Source organism: Aedes aegypti, chromosome 2 (assembly GCF_002204515.2).
Source record: "Aedes aegypti strain LVP_AGWG chromosome 2, AaegL5.0 Primary Assembly, whole genome shotgun sequence".
Taxonomy (NCBI): domain Eukaryota; kingdom Metazoa; phylum Arthropoda; class Insecta; order Diptera; family Culicidae; genus Aedes; species Aedes aegypti.
In genome coordinates, this window is record NC_035108.1 from 429128755 (window position 1) to 429152113 (window position 23359).

At 37.6% G+C, this 23359-nt stretch overlaps 3 protein-coding genes across 3 annotated transcripts; 1 reads left to right on the forward strand and 2 right to left on the reverse strand.

Moving 5' to 3' along the window:
- Positions 1-1954: 1954 nt before the first annotated feature.
- LOC5573921 (glycine-rich protein) lies at positions 1955-2524 on the reverse strand. The gene is made up of 2 exons (XM_001654907.2): positions 2440-2524; positions 1955-2377 (listed from the first exon to the last, which is right to left on the reverse strand). Exons 1-2 carry the CDS (start codon positions 2443-2445, stop codon positions 2024-2026), a joined length of 360 nt encoding a protein of 119 aa, XP_001654957.1. The 5' UTR covers positions 2446-2524; the 3' UTR covers positions 1955-2023.
- A 310-nt stretch (positions 2525-2834) lies between these two features.
- LOC5573922 (glycine-rich protein) lies at positions 2835-3493 on the forward strand. Its single transcript, XM_001654908.2, has 2 exons — positions 2835-2971; positions 3045-3493. The coding sequence occupies exons 1-2, from the start codon at positions 2966-2968 to the stop codon at positions 3396-3398; spliced, it is 360 nt and encodes a 119-aa protein (XP_001654958.1). The 5' UTR covers positions 2835-2965; the 3' UTR covers positions 3399-3493.
- Positions 3494-15093: 11600 nt separating this feature from the next.
- Positions 15094-15775, reverse strand: LOC5573923 (cuticle protein 12.5). The gene is made up of 2 exons (XM_001654909.2): positions 15629-15775; positions 15094-15562 (listed from the first exon to the last, which is right to left on the reverse strand). The coding sequence occupies exons 1-2, from the start codon at positions 15632-15634 to the stop codon at positions 15182-15184; spliced, it is 387 nt and encodes a 128-aa protein (XP_001654959.1). The 5' UTR covers positions 15635-15775; the 3' UTR covers positions 15094-15181.
- Positions 15776-23359: the final 7584 nt, after the last annotated feature.

The window sequence follows — 23359 nt, forward strand, 5'->3', positions numbered from 1 at the left end:
CGTGGAGTTTTTTTTAAGGGTTTTGAGCTAAAAATACCGTAAGAATTAAAACACATTCCACTGATAATAATACTTCGAGCTGTTTAGTAGAATATAAGTAGATGAAAAACCGAATTTAGTACTATACCATTTAATTCCACTAGAGTTTTTATCCTTTGACAGATACGCGTCTTTCGACCTCAACTGTTAGGCGCTCTTCAATGTCGTGTACTAGACTCGACTCATCGAGACGGCCTTACAGTTGAGGTCGAAAGACGCGTATCTGTCAAAGGATACAAACTTTAGTGGAATTAAATGGTATAGTGCAAAATTCGGTTTTTCATCTACTCACATCTCACTGCTGAATTTCAGACAATTTAGTGGACAAACTCCTCCATAACAAAGAGAATAAAACTACCAATAATAAATAACTTATGCTTAATTGATTGAGTTAACATTAAAGTACATAGATTAATCAAAACGGTTTCGATCTGGAGCACTCCACTTTATCGAACAGTAATAAATATTCTTTTGCAGAGAGCTCGAAGCTCCACATAAAACCAGTCATTGATCAACTCAAACTCATAAATCAATCCTAAACGCCAAAGCCCATGTAGCAAAGCTCTTCGCCTCGAACCACAATCGGCAGCACAAACGATCATAAGCGTGCAGCTGATCAGGGCGTAGTCACCAACCACGCAATACCACCACAAGAGTGCGTTTCTGGTTTCCGTCCACGCAGAACACAAAAAATGAACTGCAATGCCAATGTCATGATCACCGCTATGTCGATCCAGCCCTGACTTACAACCGTTTGGTTGGAGACGACCCGACCAGAAAAATATGGTTTCAATGAATAACACCTGAAAAATAACAGACTGAAGTGCAGTGCTGGAAAAGTTCGCATCACGAAGCAGCTCACGAGTGTATACCAACGCATAACAAACATCACAGACTCGGGATCTGGCTAGGTGTGAGTAAGTCCGCACCCGTCTGCTCGGGAAAACATGTCAACAACAAGCTCGGGAGCGTTTACTCGCGAGTAACCGAGCAAGGTGTGATTTATTATGGTTTTGACAGACAAATTAATTGTATAACCATCATATCGACAGTAAACTACTAGTTTGTAGTCAAAAGCCCTTGAAAACCATAAATCTCGGAGGGGAAGCAGCTTTTTTCCCAAATGCACAATATGACTCTGAGCAGCTCCGAACACGTTCGCGAATCACTTTTAGCTTCAGTTACTCGGGAGCCGACAGATGCGAGTAAGCCAGCGCTCTGACGCTCGGGAGCGTTTGGTTTTGTTTTTGTTCCAGTTCAGAAGAAGTGTTCGCCACTTTCCATCACTGCTGAAGTGTTTTGATAATTGATGTGTAAGACAATGCTGTAAAACGTTTTCAAGAGCTTAATAAACTATTGAGTAGGAATTGTATAACAAATTAAAAGTAAACCATGTTACCTATTGAAAAGGCATTGAATACCAAAACAAAAAAATTCAATAAAATCAATAAAATCCGCTTATGACCAGCTACTCCTGTCATGGTGGTCTTTATCAGTTGACCTTATCCTTAAACATTTCAATAATAAGTTGAGGTACAATAGCTTATTCTAATATCTGATTGTTATAGACTTGCTATTTTCTTCTCATCGGGAATGCGGGCGGGGTACAGTTGCGTTCGTGCGTATTCCAGCCTCCTTCAGTAAACGGTTTGCTCTTTGGCAAACTTGACATTGTTGACGGACGATGTGGACTTGATTACGCCTGAGCAACCGGTCCAACACTGCACTGACTGGTATCGAAGCGCAAACAGGGCGACAGGTTTCACTTTCAAGCTGCGGTTTGCGAAGCAATTATCTTCGGAATGACGAACAATGAAATAAAAGCAACCTCTCGATCATTTTCTGGATTGACATTCTGTGGTGATCAGGTATCTGTTGTTCATAAGCATTCAGTAAAAAATAGGAACATGACAAATGGTGTTGTGATCTTTATTCATGTGTGTCTTTGATGAAGTTCAACCCGCAAAACGACTCCACTTAAACCTTATAGCCAGTTCTTGTTGTATCCCAGACCGTATCCATGTCCATAACCATATCCTCCGTAATTCCACTGTCCGTTGTCAACCACCTTGGCTCCAACGGTAACAACCGGGGATGAGTATCCCCAGCTCTTTCCGTAGGCAGGCCAGCTTCCATACACGTTCGGGTAGGCGTACTTTTCGTAGGCAACTTCTGGAACCACAGCGACCTTACCGCCGTACAATCCACCGTAGGTTGGCCAAACTGTGCTGGTCTTCAGAGGCCATGGGTTGGAGTAGGCCACTACATCATGGGCATACGGGGCTGGGGATGCTTCGGCGCTGATAGCCAGAACTAGAGCAATGACGGAGATAATGACCTGCAATTGATTTGATTGGTTGTATGAAAGTTACTCAAAAAAAAACGGATATCGAAAATCACCTTCATTGTTACTCTAAAAATTTCGTTGACTTGTTCACTGAGAATGTTCCAAACTAACTGATGTACAATCAAATGTTTGGGTCCATTTTATAGGAAACAATGCGATAAATGAAAAATTGGGACAATTGCAATCGAAATAATAGTTCTGTGCTGTCATAAATGCCGTCTCCTTAAAAAATGGGAAACGTTTTTGATTGACTCAATTGAAAAACGACAGGCTATATGAAACACATCCAAATCATTAAGTGTGACCAAGGAGAAGTGCTCGATAATTTCTGCACTATTTTTTCTATGCGTTTCGCATGGCTGCGCTTGGAATTGAAATGATCTACAAACCAACAAAAAAACTGCAACGGAAATTAAAGTTTCCAGTTCATCCTTCTGCTATTGTTGCATGATGAACAAAAATCCTTCCTAGTAAACGGGAGCTAGTATAAAACTGTTACGATTTTCGATATAGCTGCAGTTGTTTCTAAGTGGCTCAAGGATTCACACTAAACAGTTAGTCCAATACGAGAGTAGTAACATGAAGGTATCAACTCATAGATTTCAAAACAAGCTTTTCCAACAGAAATAATACATGATGATTAATTTTCAATTCACAGTTCACTATCGCCATCCTTGCATTGATTCTGGCCATCAGCGCTGAAGTATCCCCAGTTCCATACGCCCATGATGTAGTGGCCTACTCCAACCCTTGGCCTCTGAAGACCAGTTCGGTTTGGCCAACCTACGGTGGACTGTACGGCGGTAAGGTCACTGTGGTTCCGGAAGTTGCCTACGAAAAATACGCTTACCCGAATGTGTATGGAAGCTGGCCTGCCTACGGAAAGAACTGGGGATACTCTTCTCCGGTTGTTGCTGTCGGAGCAAAGGTGGTTGACAACGGCCTGTGGAATTACGGAGGATATGGCTACGGACATAGATACGGTCTGGGATATAACAAGGAGTGGCTGTAAGTTTTAGGTCAATTGCCACTGGAATAACATTCGTTTCATCATAGTTCCAAAAATTGAGATATAGATAAATAAATACCAGTTGAACAGGACAAAAATGTGTGTAATCAAACACCTAATTCCTTTACAGCATTAGTAAAACGTTCATTCAGCGTTGGATGGACATAAGTTTATTCGTGCAATAGAAAACCACTATAATACAGTTGATCCTAACCTTTTTAAATATGCAACCCAATTTAAGGCAAAGTAACCCGTCATTCGTTTCAGCAGCCATGTTGGCTTGGCAACTCCTAATTTCAAAGTTATAATACTCAAACGTTATAGTCGGTATTGTTTCAAAAAATTATCATTATGTTCCCTTAGATGCAGAAAAAATGCTGTTGCTTTTTCAGCTATTTTAGTGCGGAATAGCGATTTTCCTTGATTCGTAATCAATCAGCAATAATCATCGATGACACGTAAAAAAATCAATGACGGCCTACTTCGCTTTAAACTTCTATAAACATTCCCTAAACTGAGATGTTCACGAAATCTAAGTTTACTCAAAGCTTTCCCAAAATATTATTAACCAGTCAACATTTTGGTTGGTATTACTTTTGCTATACATCATTCTATATGTATCAATTCAATCGTATAGAATGCATGAAAAGGCTATATACCTACCAAAGTGGAGGCTATATGCGTACTTGGCACGACTTTTCCAGACTTTTTGCGATCAGATATACGATGCCACAAAATTTGGATGAAAATAAAAAAAAAGTTTCCAGAGAGTCTCGAACGCGGGACCTCTGGATTAGGAATCGGACTCCTTACCACTGTACCACAAAGGGTTACATATTAGTGAAATGATTATTTGCCAATATTAATACATGCTTCATGTACAGCTACACTTGCTATGTTGTTCTTTGAGGCCCATCGTCAGAAAATACCAAATTTGGGCGGCGATTTTTGCTAAGTTATTGCGATTTCATACGATGCTTTCTGGATTGATATATGACCTGTCAGTTTATACAACTTAACGTGATTTTGAGATGCACTATTTACGACATGTTTTACTGTCAACACAGATTGTCGTATATGGATCGTATTGGGGATTTATATGCAACTTATGTTGACATTGATAGCGATTAATTTGGCATCTTGTGCGATTCTGATTTCTGACGTACGAATATGTGATTTTGGATGCACATTCCTATACGATACGTGGTTCACTGGGTATAGCTTCTTCTTCTTGGCATTAACGTCCTCACTGGGACAGAGCCTGCTTCTCAGCTAAGTGTTCTTACACGGATAAAAATCTGATCCCCAAATCATGATTTACAAATCATGAAATTCATAAATTGGTTAGGTCATAGTATCAGGATCACAAATCATGGCTCCTGGAGTCATAATCATGATTCGTCATAAGCGTAACATCCAGGGTGAAAACACTAAGCGGTGCGCTTTGCTTCAACTCATTCGTTTCGATCACCTTGATTTCAACATGGTACAGTGGTAGTGTGGCATGATACAAGACTCTTAATCAAAAGGCTCGTGGTGCGATTCTCAATTTTTGTTTTTTATTTATTTATTTTTATTTTGTCGATCATAAACGGATGCGCGACTCAGCTTTTTTGGCATTTGAATCATGATTCCGAGCAACCAGCAACAAAAACCTAACGCGTGTGTTGCGTTACGGCAATCTGACTCATGATATCATGAGTCCAAATCATGGTGTATTTTCATAAGATGAAAACACGCCGGAATCATGATATCATGAGCCATAATCTTGTTTTTGGATTCTGATTTCTACCCGTGTATGAGCACTTCCACAGTTATTAACTGAGAACTTTCTTTGGCAAAGTTGCCATTTTCGCATTCGTATATCGTGTGGCAGGTACGATCATACTCTAAGCCCAGGGAAGTCAAGGAAATTTCCATTACGAAAATATCCTGGACCGACCGGGAATCGAACCCAGACACCTTCAGCATGGCTTTGCTTTGTAGCCGCGGACACTAACCACTCGGCTAAGGAAGGCCCACCTATATTGAATATAACCAGAAAAACTTGTGATGGTAATATTTTGGCGAGCAAATATGATTCTGTATGACCCTAAAAACTGGGTTGATCCTCCGGGAGACGGGTACTTCCGGCCTCCTTTATCTGATGAAGTCGAATGACCGATTGTGCTTCTTTTCTTCAAATTCCAGTTTCCCGAATGACCCTTTTACCCGAAAAGTAAGGCAGTTCGAAAGGTACAAGAATAGTGTTTAGTGGCAGGACGCAGACCTAGAAAGAACTGTTAGCAAACAAAAGAAGGGGTTCCCGGTCAGTCCAGAATCTTTTCGTAATGGAAATTTTCTTGACTCACCTGGGCATAGAGTATAATCGTACCTGCCACACGATATACGAATGCGAAAATGGCAACTTTGGCAAAGAAAGCTCTCAGTTAATAACTGGGGAAGTGTTCATTGAATACTAAGCTTAGAAGCAGGCTCTGTTACAGTGAGGACGTAAATGCCAAGAAGAAGAAGAAGGTAAAGGAAGACTGAAATTTCTGTCTCCCGGAGAACCAATCAAATTTAACTGTCACCTAAAATTATATTTGCTCTATAAAATATGACTATCATGATCATCAGTCTGCAGAAGTTTTCCTGGCTGTGTTGAATATAGACCATTTCAAGCCCAGTTTTAGAACCCATTATGCCCACTTTTTTGGAAAATTGAAACACTTAGAGTTAAAGTTAAGACATTATGGACGTATAGGTTAGAGGTTTTGTACAGTATCATCGGTATATGATTTGGAAATTATTTAGTTTAAGAAAAAATATAGCTCGTGGCACTTACATGAAGACTCTCTTTGAAGGGAACTCTCGTCACGAGAAATAACTGTTTCGTTAAAGTATAACTATCGGAACATAAATTTGAGTGATTTGGAGATAATTGATCATAGTGCTGAAACCCAGGTTTGGGTTGGGTACTATGTGGGTAAAATGAACAGCTGTTGGTGGTAAAATGAACATCATGCAAAAAAACAAGAGCAAAACAAATATTTTTGAAAATTTTCATTGCATTCCCAAAAAATATATCTATAAACGATTGTAACCCATTTAAAAAGAAATCTAAAGGTATCAAATTTGACATCATATCATAACGATATTCACCTCACTGAAAAACCTCAAGACCCACGAGATAAAAGTTTCGTCAGCTCTAATTTTCAAACGTGGTTTTCTAAAATCTGAGTTTTCGTTGATATTTTCACTTCAATTAACCTGCGTACTAATCCGAACATTTCGATTTAAGCTCTAAACCGTCCGTCCGTGCGTCATTCAAACAGCAGTAAGCCGGAAGAGTAAATAATCTTTGATTCCACTTTGAACCATCTTGATTATCACTGTTTAAGTTTCGGAATCACTACCTAACCACAAATCAAGACAAAACAATACTGAATACCAATCTTACATTGTACAGTGGTCCAGAAAACGGCAAGATGTATTTATGGGTGGTCCACATTATCATAGAATTGAAATAAAGGGCGAACACGAAATTATTGCGACACATTCAACAGAGCGGTCATTTGGCATAAAGTCGTTTGGCATAAAGCCATTTGGCATAAAGTCGTTTGGCATAATGGTCATTTGGCATAAAGTCGTTTGGCATAACGGTTGTTTGGCATAATAGTCGTTTGGCATAATAAGTCTGAAACCAAGAATTTCTTAAGATCAGATTCGTTTTTATGTTTCTTTTGAATCTTTCTGATGACATTAGGCTTGTTGCGGAGTCAATAATTGACAATAATTGATACAAAATGTCACTTTATTCAACAATCATATGCTCTTGAATAAACTAAAGCATATAAGAAAAGTTATTGTCAATAATATTTTATAATTTATGCAGAAATTACCTTTCTTTAAAATATTAATTTTTCTTTTGAGTTCCGATTTTGATAGATTTAGCACTAATTTACCCTGCTTTCAAACATTGGATTTCTTTTAAATGTGATGTAACCAAATTATAGGCATAAAAACTGTTGATTTGAAATTGAAACAAATTTTACCTTCTATGTATAAAAGGCTGTTCTTTTATGAGCGGGGATGAACCAGCCTCGGGCTGAATTTCCCCTTAATAAAGAGTCAATCAATCTTTTAAGATTTCGTTGTTCCCAACTGACAAAATGGCAGCAATTGATGACATTGATCTGCTCAAGTTATCAGCGAAAAGAGAAATCGATTACTGGAGTTACTTTGATGGGTTGTGCTACTTTTCCCGTGGTCAGGGTGGTGAACGAACTGGCCATCTGATATGCACCCTTCTTTATTTAATTGGTGGTTCTTTCGAGTTCTACCGTCCTCAATATGTTTGCCAACATGTGTATAGCCAAGAATGACAGAATACCTACTTCTTTTGATTGCTTATAGTTCTTGCTCGTTCACCTTCCAGCCACTAAAGACTATTATAGCACCTATTCAAACTGCATCACTTTTCGGGGAAACGAGTCATTCTAGGAACTGGCGTTCGGGGAACCGACATTCGGGGAAAAGTAGGACAAGAGCTATGATTCTGAACGCAATTTTTGATGTCTTTTCGTTTTATTATGCCGCAATAGTTTTTGGCGTCCAATCTTCTATTGATTTAATCATATATTTTGCCTTCTTCTAAAAATAGGCTGTTCTTTATATTTATACTGTTTTAAATTTTATTATTCAGTCAAGCTAAATGTTCACCATTTATATATTTCGCAATTGTTGCAAGATGTGCTGTTAGAATAATAATTACTTTGAAACCTGTAAATATTTAACATATTTTTTTGCAAACACAAGATCTACTTTCAAGATATGCTGGAAAAATATTGTTTCAATCACACATTTTCCCTCCTTTCGATAATAGCCAGTGTTTTTGATGTACACTTTCAAAATTAAAATTTATATTGAATGTGTTGTTCATTTGAGTTATGATGTGAGAAGATATTTAGTGTTACAGCCTTAAACATTTTAAACGAAAAAAAATCTGCTCTTTTATATAGGCTATATTTGCATTATGCAGCAATAATAGATCTCTGGATAAGAGTTTTTAATATTTTGCAAATAAATGTTTCCTTCTTCTACCAAGTAATTTTCATCAAGTATTACGTACAAACTGGAACAGAGCTTGATCTGCAGCAAAATATGCGCATTCCCTTTATTAATAACTGCGAACTTTCTTTGCCACTTTAGTATTTTCAATTATCTATATCGCAACAATTCAACAATACTTTATGTTCTGGGATGTGAAGAAAATTATTGTTCCGAAAAGATCTTCCACCAGACCCGTCACGAGTTTTATTTAGTTATGCTCTCTAATGTCACTACAATTTATGACATTCATAGCTTGGATTATCTCTGAACGACCACCACGCTCATTGAGAAACTACAAAAAAAAATTGCCATGGGCTCAGTGGTGTTGATCTCGGTGAAAGATTCGTAAATGTCGATATTCATTCTTACTCAATCATTATGCAAAACGACTATTATACCAAACGGCCATTATGCCAAACGACCATTATACCAAACGACTTTATGCCAAACGGCTTTATGCCAAACGACTTTATGCCAAACGACTTTATGCCAAACGGGGTACAATCCAACAGAGCATAACTTTTCTACCATTGGGTAAAAATCAACCAAATTTTGCACACTTTCTCGTTGATGTGTATTGTTTACATGCTGTCAAACTCGAAGTCGTGTATTTCGATTCAACGAAAATGGAAGAGAACCAACGCGACCTGTCGCACCGGCAGTTGGGAAAAAATTGAACATTCATCATTCAACCGTCTCCAGAGTGTTGAAGCGGTTCCAGGAGCGGTTGACGTTGAACAACGGCAAAGGAGCTGGAAGAAAACTGGGACCGGAGAACAAAAAGACGGAGGGAAAGGTGAAGCGGACCATTAAAGCAAATCCCAACGTCTCAAGCCGTGATTTGGCTTAAAAGTTCGGCATGTCGCAGAGCTACGTCCAGAATGCAAAGAAGAGAGCTGGACTACATACATACAAGGTACAGTACTTCCCAAACCGCGATGAGTGGCAACAATCGACGGCTAAAACCCGGGCACGGAAGCCTCACGAGAAGATGCTGACAAAATGTGTGCTGCACACTCAATCTGTGCGGTAAAAATAACTGGGTCTTTGAACTACCGAAAAAGTCAGTAAACTAAAAAAATGTCAAAAATCTAAAAACAGAGATTTTTCACTGAAATTTTGCAGAAAGCTTTCTTTTACATACATCAATAAAAAACAAAACATGGTGAAATTTGCTTCTCAATTAAGCGTGGCGACAGTTTTTATTTTACTGACTTTTTCGGTAGTTCCAAAACCCAGTAAAATTTAACCGACCCCAGTAATCTAATCTAAGTGTGTGTGTGTGATGGACGGTGAAACGTATATAAAAGCCGATTTTAAGCAATTTTAAGATATTAAGGGTTGGAGTTTTTCACCGGCAAGAGCAAGCTCGATGTGGACGACAAATTTAAGAAGAAGAAAATGTCGAAGTTCGCCACCAAATATCTCATTTGGCAGGCCATCTGCTCTTGCGGACTGAGGAGTGAGCCTTTCGTGACAAAGGGCCTTTCGTGACTGAGTGCCTCGAGAAGCGCCTTTTGCCGATCTTGCAGCAGCACGACGAAGCTCTGCTTTTTTGGCCAGATTTGGCATCATGCCACTATTCTAAAAGTGTCGTGGAGTGGTATGAGGCCAATTCTGTCCATTTTGTTCCAAAGGACATGAATACGCCAAACTGTCCGGAGCTGCGCCCGGTGGAGCAGTACTGGGCAATAATGAAGCGGGAACTTCAGAAGAGCAAGAAGACAGTCAAAGACGAGAAGGACATGTTGAGAAAATGGAATAAAACTGAGAAACTGGTATCGGATGACACTGTAAAGACTTTGATGGAGGGCATCAAGCAAAAACGCCTTCTATTTTACAATTTTCAATTTTACTCCATCGATTAACTTTTCTTTTGGTTTTTGAAGAAAATATATGTATAAAACTACCCTAAAATTTTGCTAATTGGCTTCATAGGAGCGGTGATTGAAAGAATTGGTATAAATTCCACCCTAATTTATCTTTACTTCCTTAACTTCATTAGTATCCAAACAGATCTTCGCAAATAATTTTCAAGGTTGATTATTACTGTTGCCCTTACTTTTTAGGTGATGTCTCCTAAAATTTTTGTTTAGATTTATTCAGTAAAAGATAAATTTCTACATGAAATCTTTCATTACCACCTCAATGGCTTCTATCATCCTTCAGAGACTCCCCTACATGGTGCTTCGGTGTTTCGTTCACGAATATCTACTAGAATTTATCCGGTACACATTTTCAGAGATAATCTCCACAAGTTTCTGAAAAATATCCTATTAACATTTCCACAAAGATTTCTTCAGGTTTTTCAGATATATTTGGAGAAATTTATTTTTAGATTTCCCAGGGATTATTGGAGTAATTTTCCAAGAATTCTCTAAGAAATTTCCTCATATAATATTGTAGATTCTTCAGACATTCTAACAGAAAATCCTACACGGTTCGCTTAAAAGTTTATTCAATAAGAAGAGATGAAGGACAGCTTTTCCGATCATTAATTTGTTATAAGTATATTTCAATTGAAGTAGTTTGCTTTTGCAAAAAAGTGAATAAACGCTTTACGCTTAAAGCACCTTTAGAACAACCAACCAAATTAGTTAACTTACAATGGTACTGACACCCCACGTCGAGAAAATGTCAGATAAACAATACCGAGTTATAAACAAACAACAATGGTCATGCATTTTAGAAGCTCTATTTTTATTTCCTAGTATTATTCTTAAAGTTAATTACTACAATCTAAAACCTAATATTTACAAGCTTAAACCACATTTATTAGTGCCTGAATCTGGTTTGGTGGCAAGTGATAAACGAAAATAAGGAAACAGTACGTTTCGTTAAACATGAAAAAATAATATCAATGAATTAAAACTACAAACTTACTTATCGCTAACTTGCAAATAAAAGCAAAGTCGAAGGCAGGCTTGATAATACTCCTCAACATCATCAAAGTTCAGCGACACACTCTAGAGCAGCGTACTGCTTTTGCCGCTTTGTGTGGGAGCAAAAATATACTGGGCAGAGAGACAACGAAAAATGAGCAAGTAAGATGCAGCAAAAAACTTAACAGAGCATAATTTCAAGACCAACAATTGAAAAGGCCTCAAGTCCAAAATGTAAACAAGATTTGTTGTTTCTCAAAAAGGCCTCATTTCTATATCTGACGGAAACCGAGTTGAGGCCTGTTAAACAAACATCAAATTTGCAATGTACACTGAGGAAAGCAAACGTAAGACTGTCATAAGATTTGCTTATGGAATTACGACACAAGAAAAATCTTTGAAATTCATAAGACCATCGTATGGTTTTCGGCAGATGTTGTTTCCATAAAACACCTCGAAGGAATTTCGTAAGATGATCTTATGAACCAGCATTGACTTGATAACAAAATCCATAGATAATCTTATGAATTACGTTCTGACCCATTCTTGGTTACATAAGACTGTCTTGTGTAATTTGAGCTTTAGATTATAAATTCCAATGAATGAATAATACTAATCCGCGTTGAAAAATAGGTTAATCAACTTGGGAAAATCAAATTTTCATCCATTATGTCATGTCGCAATTCGATTAAAGCACTTTACTGTAAGCATTAGAATCGATTTGCGATACGACAAAATGGATGAAAATTCGATTTTCTCTAGTTGGCTAACCTATTTTGAATGCGAAGAAGTATATTATAGCAGCGAAACATTATTGAGAAAAGTTGTGAAGAACGCCTGAATTGGTGCAGGTTTACGTTAGGGGCGGATTAATTGATTGGGGGGGTTTGTGATTTCTTACGCGTCATACAAATTGTTTTGAATTTTCATTCAAAAAGCTTATTCTTTGGATCCAATTCCTTAATCTGATTGAAAGAAAGTGTTAGTTACAGCGGAATTGATGATAAATAGAAAATATTTACCCTTTGATGCATTAGAAGCGGAGTTAGCCAGCGACAAATCAGCAAACACGTTCATTTCGGAAGCCATATTGAATTTCTGATAGTGAAATGGCTGTACCGAGAAAATTTGCCTCACGTGGTTCTTCACAATGATGAGCAATGGGGTTCATAAGCGTTCTTATGACATTGACAATTGATTGTTATGAAAAAATTACACTTGTCTTATGAATCTCAATCTCGTCGAATGAAATACGCAAGTGTTATGAACCAACAAAAAAATAATAAAAAACGCGTTCATTAGTGTGATCTTATGAAAATCATGCGAGATTTTTGCCTCAGTGTAGATTGCGAAAAACGTTCCAAATTCACTAAGTAGATGCAGGTTATACTACGGAGCGACTGCTCCTTGTATTATTTTATACAGTGGTTGTCTAAACGGCGAACATTATCGGGTTCCGGTAGACTGATGTATTTTGTATCATACTACCTAATAATACCTGTGTCAGCCTGTCTGCACTTCACAAATTATCAACAAAAACACGATTTGGTTTCAATTGCATGAAAAATAACGTTCAATTGCAATATTATTTCAATTGAACCAACATTTCCATACATTTTCTCGACGACAAACTCGCGTAGCACATACATAATGTTCATATCTGTTTTGCTAGGCTTGAAGAGCAGAAGTGCCAGTGAATAAAGATTAGTATACGTTCAGTACACGGTAAAAAATAGGCACCATGCTATCAATAGTTCTGCACTTGGATTTGCACTACTGTTGAATCTTGACAAAATCAAGGTAACAGCACTTGAATTCAACGTTGCATGTATTGATTTGAAATAAAAAAAAAATTTAAAATAAACATTTCCGCCTGAACGAGATTTGAACCACCAACTTTCGGAGTGCAAGTCCAGTGTCACTCCTCGAAACTAACTCGCATCTGTTGAAACGAATTGAATTGATCTCAATCACTTTCTACAACGAGCTGTCAATGTTTGCTCTTATACAAAAGACATGATGTTCAAAATCAACGACTTTTCACTTCAGAGTCTAGTTCTAGAGACAGTAGAGCAAATCTAAAGTTGAAACTCTTCAAATCATGGTGATTTGTGTTTTGAATTGAGTCAAGTGATCAATCTATTCAATCGAACGTGCTGATTTTTTACCGTGTAGTTGTTTTCGGAACATAATTTGTAATGTGTTAGATGATTGTGCCTATGTTCATGTCCTGCTGAAAGTTAAAAGTTAAATAAAAGTGCATGCTAATACTTACCTGTATGTCGATGTTGAGAGGAAATTGTGTATCACCGCTGCTGGAACCCTGAAAGAGAAGAAAACTATAAACTTACCTGTGCCTGTTCGCTCGCTACTGCCTCGACCGCCGTTTGCCTGTGGGTGGAAGAAATTGAACGAGAAAGACAACACAACGTAGGGACTTCGCAATCAGTTTTTTGTGGTAAGATCGACCATAAAATTGAGTAAATAGAATAAACAAAGGCGTCAACTCACAGGCCTCATCAGCGTCGGCCGGCGTCTATGGGCACAGATGAAAAGGGCTGCACAGCTTTTGGTGAAATAAAAGCCTCATTTCCTTTGACTCGTTTTTTCACCAGGATTTTTTGCTAAAATGATAGTAATGAATATTCATAGCTATAAATCAGTTTATCTATCGACTTTCGGGACAATAAAATAACATACAATGCTTAAATTCATCATTTAAATTTGATTTATTGTTTGACAAAACAAGATTGCATTTTTCTCATTGTTTACTTTTTGGAGATGAGGCCTTTTGAATTGTTAGTCTTGATTTCATCATAAAAGAGTGCCATCACAATTCCGCGAGGGCTTTTTTGTTCGGGTGGGTCACTGCAGAGTTCTTTTAAAGTGTGAGAGTAAAGGTGAGCGTAGCAGAGAGAAAGAGCATCCGAAAAAATCCTCGCATTTTTTACACTCTCACTCGATTCGTTTGTGGATCTGTGTTGAAAATTTTGAGTTCAATTTGTACTCCTCAGAAAAACTTCAAAATCGCCTAATTTTTGCAGCAAAGAGTTCTTGTCAAGCCTGGTCATAGAGTAATACTCGTATTTTTGATCCTCTTAGGAAAACATTTTGGGGTTTGGTTTCATCAAATATCAATAATCGTAATCAAGTCAATGGACATGTCAAAATGTAGAGAAAAGCTTCCTCTGTGAATACTGTGAATCTACAATATTATATGAGAGAAATATCTTAGAGAATTCTTTCAAAATTACTTCAATAATCCCTGAGCAAATTCTAGAAATTATTTCTCCAAACATATTTGTAAAAGCAAGAAGAAATCTTTGTTGGAATCTTTGGAGATTATCACTGTAATTTTTGTACCGACTGAATTCTAATAGATATTTGTGGAAGAAACACACATATAGGAGAATCTGATATTCGTTTTTCTGGTAAGCAGTAATCTTCCCTAAAACAATAGTAGCACCAAACACATATCTGAACATTTGTAAGACTTCCGTTTTGTTTTAAATCACAATCACCATTTTGTTTCAACACCATATTCAAAACTCATATTCCAAATACTCGACTTTTATAGCGATTTTTCAAGAAAATCGCCTGAATTTCTCCCCATGATGATCAATTCGTCAGTATCAATTCATGAGTTATGTTCTTATTTTAAAACAAAACAATTACATCTCATCTCCAGCACACTAAAAATGTGATAAATCAGAAACCTTGAATCAGTTTGCCAGAATAAACGTGTATTTCAAAATTTAGCAGATAATATCACAAAGCCTAAATTCAGCCAGAGACCGCACTCAACCGGATTTACGCAGCTGGTTCCAGATTGAGCTGCTGCTGGGAGATCTCGTGTCCAGGAAGTGGAGCCTCGTGAATGGCCCCACGGTTGGCGGCCAAATAGCGAGCTTCCTTCTGCAGAAGAACGGCCGGTGCTTGGTAGGCAAGTGGTGCTTGGTAAGCAATTGGAGCCTGGTAGGCATAGTTGTAGTAAGCCGGATACGAATACTGAGCAAAAGCTGGAGCAGTGTAAGCAATAGCCGGGAGCTCAGTGATCTTGGCGGGATCTGCTTGATTGCCCTGGACAACGGTGGTATGGCCGGAGTAAGCCAGTGGAGCACTGTACAACAGCGGCACATATCCAGCCTCGGCGGCAACGGCGAAAGCCATCATGACTACAGCTGCGATGCACTGTAAAAAAAATATGAGGAAAATAGTGGGAATATTGAAGCAAAATAACTAAACACTTGTCCTTACCTTCATGATTGCAAAGGATGATTGTTGGTTCTTGAAAGTCAGAATAATTCTGTGATCTCTCCAGAACTCTTTATCACTATATATACCCCGAAATTAATTACGCTTGTCGACGTCATTATCCTCAACTTACCTGCAAGACTGGATCCAGCGTACAGACTTCCTTATTAGTCCTTTATACAAAAGAAGCCCAAAGAATTTTTAACATTTTATGGACTCCGGAGAGGTGATCTAGTTTTGGTCTTTTTATTTTACAACACGGCTCCCAGCTTCATCCGCCCATAATTTAATAATAATATGCGCTCAACAAGTCACAAGGCAACAAAACAAATATCCCACGCTTCCCGCCTCTTGCCGCCATTCATTGCATCGTAACGGGGATCAAGTACCACCATGCGGTCTCATTTCGTTACACCACCATAAGAAGGCAGGGGAAGGTGGTGAAAAATGCCAACTTATGCTCAATCGTGGTTAACAGAGAAATATTGTTCGTACTTCAGAATCGAAAATGTTTAAAGAAAAACAATTTATTAGACGCAAAATATTGTTGGATTACACCAACACTATGTCGACAATCATGTTATTGTTCATGATCGCGGACCAGTTCCGCTTTCCGTTGCCGTTTCACTATCATTACGTTTGGATCTTAAGTTCAAAATATTTGGGTCCATTCTACGAGTGGCATTAGGTGACAATTGTCGGTGTCGAATAGTGACGTGACAATTTTCGACTCGAGTGAAGTGACTCTCCATTTGATTTACACGGCCAGTCACTTCACTCGAGTCGAGAATTGTCACCTCGCTATACGACACCGACAATTGTCACCTCACCCCACCCATAGAATAGACCTAAATGTAGTATTTAGAATGCACTGTTAGGTTGTTGCGATTATATTAAAAAATCGATGAATTTGAATATTATTCGAAAAATATACTAGCATCGGCGTATCGATAGCCACATAGCTAAGATCAAATATTCGTATTAAATCGCAGAAAATACAGCGGCATTATTTGTGTACTTAAATATCGTTTGTGCCACTAAAGAAACACATGTGCCTAAAGTAGCACTATATATTTATATTATGTTCGTATAGTAGCTTCATGGCGTAGGCAAAACACATCAAAATCGTATGTTTACATAGCTCTTATGTTTTTCCTCCAAAGAATGGATTAAAAGCTTCAGATTGATGTAAAAAAGTTCCTAATTCTTCAATTATATTGTTTAAAAAACAAATTCTGTTAGTAGTTCTACTATACGAATAATAGATCCACTGTAGATGCAAGGGTGCTTAAATTTTAAGTGAAATAATTTGTTTAGAGTTTTTTTCAAACAAACTAGAGCTGTGAATTGATGACATTTCAATAAATAGCAACGAACCTTGATTTAAAAAAAAATGGCAATGGTTTATAGCTGAACAGCCGTGAAAAGCCACTAGTGCGACTACAGGGGTCTTTTTCCTAAGAGTACACAACCCTAGGGAAGGTGTACCAGTTATGGCCATAGTGGTTCCCTATTTGGCCATATGTGAAATTTCGATAACTTTCACATTTTTAATCTTTTTGAATTTTTTATCATCAAAGTATATCTTAAATCTTATGACTACAACACACAAAACATTTCGATATTTGAAGATATTCAAGTAATTACGTATGGCGAAATAGGGAACCACTATGTCCATAACTGGTACACTTACCCTATAACAAAAACATCCGTGTTGAACTCAGAGTACAGGCGATTTACGTTTCTATCGATTTTCTAAAAATACCTCACACGGCCCTTCTTTTTCTCTTTTTAACCCTCCTGGAAGCTTCTAACCATTTCCTGAAACTCATTATAGGTTGAAGGGGGGGGGGGGGTTTAAATCTTTATTTGAGTGTATTTTAACGCACGAGGGCTAGTTCTACACTAGGGGGGGGTCATATTAGATTTTAAGGAATTTAAGGAAATATGAGATCGAATTTGAATTATCAAAAGTTAAGGATGTTGAAAAAAACAAATACCTACCATTGGATATCAATCACCGTATTCCTCAGTTCAAATCCTCAAAACAGAAAGAGAAACAAAAAAGTGTACCAAAGTTTACGCAAAGTATAAGACAATTTTTTTTTGTTTGTTTTCCTGCTCACCGAGGTGTTAAGGACTGTTCATTAAAGAAAGTGGACACCTGATTGTTAACATTTTGGTGTGAAAATTCCAAGGAAAAAATTCAAATTTTGTTTCAGTGTGTACTCAAGTGTTTATTTTGACAGCAGAAGAAAGTTGACATCAAACAGTTGTAAATTCCAAGCGATAGATCGGTTTAACATGGCGACACGCAGATTTTTTCTGCACAAATGGTGTTAAAAAAAGCTGTCGTTCCGAGATTTGGCTTAAATCGCGAAGTGTTCAAATTCCAATTTTTCAACACTGTATCGAAAACAGATGCTTATGACGACGTGCAATACACCCGAACAGAAAAATTTGGGAAAAAAGTTTTTTTATGGCAAGTAATTTGCTCCTGCGGTATGAAAAGTACTACATTTTTCACAACGGGTTCAATCAACGGTGAAAATTACAGAACTGAATGCATTTAAAAACGTCTTCTGCCCATCTACCGAAAGTATAACAAGCCTCCATTGTTTTGGCCAGGCCTAGCATCGACTCACTATGCTTCAGCTACTTTGGAGATGATCAAGAAGGAAAAAGTCGAATTTGTTTAAACATGGCAGATTCTACCGAATTGCCCATAACTACGCCCCATTTGCAAATATTGGGCAATAATCAAACAACATCTTAAGAAGGATGGAAGATAAGCAAGTTCCATGGATTTTATCAAGAAAATGTGGTAAGCAACACAAAGAAAAGTTACGAAGAAAGTTGTGCAGAATCCGATGGGAGGCATCAAGAGAAAAGTCAGAGCATTATCCAGGAATGCTCAATAAATGTTCAAACTTATGTGAATTTAGTCGAGATTACTCTGATTTCCATGTATTTCAAGAGAACTCATGAATTTGTTCGAAAATAAACAGTTTGCTTTAAAAAATACGTGTCCACTTTCTTAAATGAACAGTCCTTACACTTTTTGACAGAAAAACCACAACGGACCATGATCAGTGGATTACAACAAAATTGTATCATAGTTACATCAAGATTTGCCAAAAATAACAAATCTTGTTTCATTTTTTGTTAAAAGCACTTTGAGTAGATGGAGCAAATTATAACATAATGAAAACAAAATCAGTTATAATAACAAAGGCTTTTTTAAATTTGTTTCAATTTTAAAATATAAGACAATTTACAACTTCTTCAGCCAAAGGCTGCACAGACTGAATGATTACTAACATTAGGCAACGGACAACATGGAACACCCAGTAGCCCGAAGGAGAATTTTTCGTTTGATGAAAAGTTTCTTCCGACTGGAGTGGGAATCGAACCCACGCTTCGTGACACAATACGCCTAGACGACTGACGCCGCTAACCGCTCGGCCACGAAACCTACAAATTTGTCTCAATTTATAACTTTATTATAACACAATTTGTTTAAAAAAAATCTAAGAGAAGTTGCTTGTACATTTGTGGATTTATTCATGTAAAGAAGCAACAAATTTTGTTCCAATTCAAAATTATTTATATTTTTGTTCGATATTATGTAATATTTTTCCGAGAAATTGATAACTAAGACAGACTGCCTGTCTAGCGTTAGTAGTGACCAACGCTACAACATCAAGCCGTTCAAGGCCAGGACGTTAGGCAACGATTTGTCGCTTCGATTGTGTTGTTCATATATGGCCCTCTGTTAGTTTTCAACTTCTATTCATTTCTCTCGTCACTCACTTGCGATTCTATCCAGCATATTCTTTCATTACTTTCCTTGCTCCCTTCCACTTTGAGTAGCATCGCTTTCACCGATAAAAGCCAATAAAAGTTCATAATGACTCTTAAAGAAGAGTTAAAAAGGTTTCACAATAAACAATTATAAGGAATTTGAAGAGAATTTAGAAAGATTTAAAATGGAATTTGAATTGTCAAACATAAAAAAACATTCCAAGATAATACAAAAAATTCAACATGTTCCCCCCTTTCGACACTTCATTAAGAAACCTTTCAAACGTCCTTGGAATTTTTTATTCCTCTTAAGTCATCTCGGGTACTAATAATCACCCCTGAAACTTCTGAAGAGAGGTAAAAAGGGGGTCATAATAAATTTTAACGGGATTGGAAAAAAATTTTAAAATAAAATTTCGATTTGCTAAAAATAAGGAACATTTAGAGGAGATAGAAGAATTAAAAACAGCTAGTTTCCCATTAACACGACTCCTGGAAAAACCTGCAAACAGCCCTGGAACAATTATTGCCCCCTTACAACCCTCTGGGATACTAATAAACTGCTCCTGAACCACAGAAGGTGATGTAAAAAAGAGGCCATAATGGAAGGAAAAAGGTCACAACGAAAGAGGGGTCAAAATGAATACCCCCATACGAAAAATCCTTCAAACGGCCTTGGAACTCGATTTACATTCCAAAAACACCGAAGCCCTAAGAATTCGTATCGATGTAACGACACACTGTAACCCTGTAACGAACTAGATCGGGGGTTCATAAATTGAATTGGAATATAAAGAGGAAAAAGAAAAATACGTTATTTTTCTTTTTTCGTCTCTACTGTAAACAGGTTTACTCATTTTCCCCCTGAAACCCCCTTAAACGGCCCTGGAACTCATTTTTTTTCCTCCTAAACACAAATAAACTCAATGTGATGGATTTTACTAAGGTGGCGCAGATCATTGATGCGTGCCACTAGTTCTCTCTTTCATTCTTCCGCTGTTCTTATGCAGCGCAAATAATGACGTCACTATTTGCGCAGCATAAGAACAGCGGAAGAATGAAAGAGAGAACTAGTGGCACGCATCAATGATCTGCGCCACCTTAGTAAAATCCATCACATTGAAATAAACTAGCCTTGAACCTATGGGCAAGACCAAGGTATTTACATGAACGTAATACAATCTAAGCAGTCAGTGGATGCGGCGAGTGGTAAACAGCGGGGAGCTGGAAAATGACAGCTGGCAAGTCGGCAGGCTGACCTGTTTTGTCCATGTGATTTCACTTCCAGTGGTTGCTATCGTTTCCATGGGGTTGTTTATTGTTGATAATGTAGCGTATTGAGTGAGTAGAAAATTTCATTTTGTTTTATTACATTTCATTCGTAACATTGACACAAATTTAATTTGTTTTACTGTTTTCAGGATACCGTTTTGATTCTGTGTGACAATCCCTGAAACAGTAATTTCAATTAAAATTGAGCATTGTTTAAAATCTATTCGCCGGCGATCAATTAGTGTCAACCTCGATGACAGCCTGTATCGTGAACTTGAGGATGATTCCTCACAGCGTTGCATTATTCTCTACCGGAAGCGATCAACTGATCAGGTGAATCCTTTATGTGTTTAATAGTGGTGATTAGGATTAGATGAGAAGATGCGTTTGAAAATCAAATGATTGTTCGATTCCCAGCCCTCCACAAAAAACCCGTCCAGCCACCAGAAGACGCCTCACGGAGGACCGTGCTTTGGGGAGTACATCCATCCTCCGTCAGTATCAGATGGTGACTGAGACAAACTGACCCTCTTTGCAGGCAGCTAGCCTCACTAACAGCAGAGCTCTCTCTCCTACCTGCTCAGTGTGAGAGTAAAAGAGTAGGAGAGAGTAAAACTAGATGTAAATATAGATAAGTTGAAAATAGATCTGCATCGGTAAAGAAGCTACAAGATCAACTGATTCCGGCACAGTAGTGGTCACAAGCACGGAGTTTTTTTTTTTCTATCTTCATTAACGAGATTTTTAGCCCTGAGTTAGTTCATCTCGGGACCTACGGCTTTACTTCCCTTCCGAAGGAAGTCGTCACTATAACTTTTTTGTCAGTGACTATCTCGGGGATGGGATTCGATCCCAGGTCCTCAGCGTGAGAGGCGTGTGTTCTAACCACTACACCAGGTCCGTCCCCATAAGCACGGAGTGCCTGAAAAAAAAATTAAATGATTTGGGGGGAGATTGGGGGGAGATGTTTGATGGACTTCATGGCTTGCTTACTTGATCGTCCAAAACAAACTTGCCAGCTGTCAACTATTTTTTTATCATGGCGGAATACTTTGATTGACGAATTGAACTACCTCTCTTCTAGATACCTTGACACCTTGCTCCTTACATTAATAGGTTTGAAAATAATAGCAACTGTGGGTCTACTTGGGTTCGTTTTCTCGTACAACGATATGAGGGATAGAATGCGATACAGTCATAGCGCGTCATTGTAGCAGATCGGAACTATCATTTTGTTCGTACTGGTTCACGAAGGGTCATATATTAACATTGAAAAAACAAGATTCAATTTTAGCTATATATCAGAGTTAACTTTCGACAAAAACAAAACGAGGATTATCATGGATGCCTTCTATGAAAAATTCTTCAAACGGCCTTGGAGCTCGATTTTCATTCCAAAAACTATCGAATACCTAATAATTCGTATCAATATTACGATAAACTGTAACCGCAATTTGCAAACTAGATCGTGGGTTCGTCATTTGAATTGTACTGTAATCTGGTATACACCCTCTCCCCATGAAAAACCCTTCAAGCGGCCCTGGAACTCATTTTCAGTTCCTCCATACGGCACTCCCCTGGAAAACTTATGAAACATCCTTGGAATTAAATTTTTATCCCCCTTCCACCCGAAAACCAGTGAACATTCCCTGAACCTCATGAAGAGGAATAAAATGGAACTCATAATAGAAGGAGGGTTCATAGAGTAAAGTGGGGCAAAAGTTCGAGTGGGGTAAGAGTTTCTTTTTAAAATTTCTAGCTCAATTTAAAACAAATCTTATAAATGTCATGGTGGTTTGAATGCTATTCAAGTAAGAGACTTTCAATCCAAATATCATAAAAATCGATTCAGATTTGGAAAAGTTATGTTATCTTCAAATTTAGTTAAATTTGTCTGATCGTGTGAAAATTGTCACCAAAATTTTACATTTACACTTAGTTTTGCGAAAAATTGCTATTATTACAATTAATCCGGTTTTGGACAATTTTTCGATGATAATTTAGTGTGTATTTTTCGTCAAACTTAAGTTTACGGCTGGTGTAAAGTATGCCTGTCATAAAAGGATCGATATTTTGTGTTTTAGCCAGCGAACTTTTGCCCCCACTAAATTTGAACTCTTGCCCCACCGGTGGGGCAAAAGTTCGAATAAGACAATCAATTTTGAAACTGTTATAACTAAAAATGGATAAATATTTTGACACAAGTTTGCTCAGCAAAATTAAAGCCAATATGTTGAAGGTTCACTGTATGGTATTTGTTTTGTTTTAACTGCTATTGTTTTCCTGGAAACTTTGATTATACCACTAAGGTCGAACTTCTACCACATCTTACTCTAATGAAGTTTTAGGGGATTCAAAGAGATATAAAATAGAATTTCTAATTGTTATGTTAAATACAAGGAACATTAAGAGTAGATTGGACAGTAAAAAAGGGGGAACAAAATGGATGCCCTCAATGAAAAGTTCGTCAAACAGTCTTGCAATTCTATTTTGAATCCAAAAACATAGAATACTTATTCGTATCGATACATCGGGAATATTGCTGCATCCCTATTGTGTTTTGATTTGATCTAATTCACGTTGAGCTTCCCAGATATAAAATATTATAAAAAACCTATTACAGTTTTATTGTAATAGTTCCATACTTAAGAAACCAAT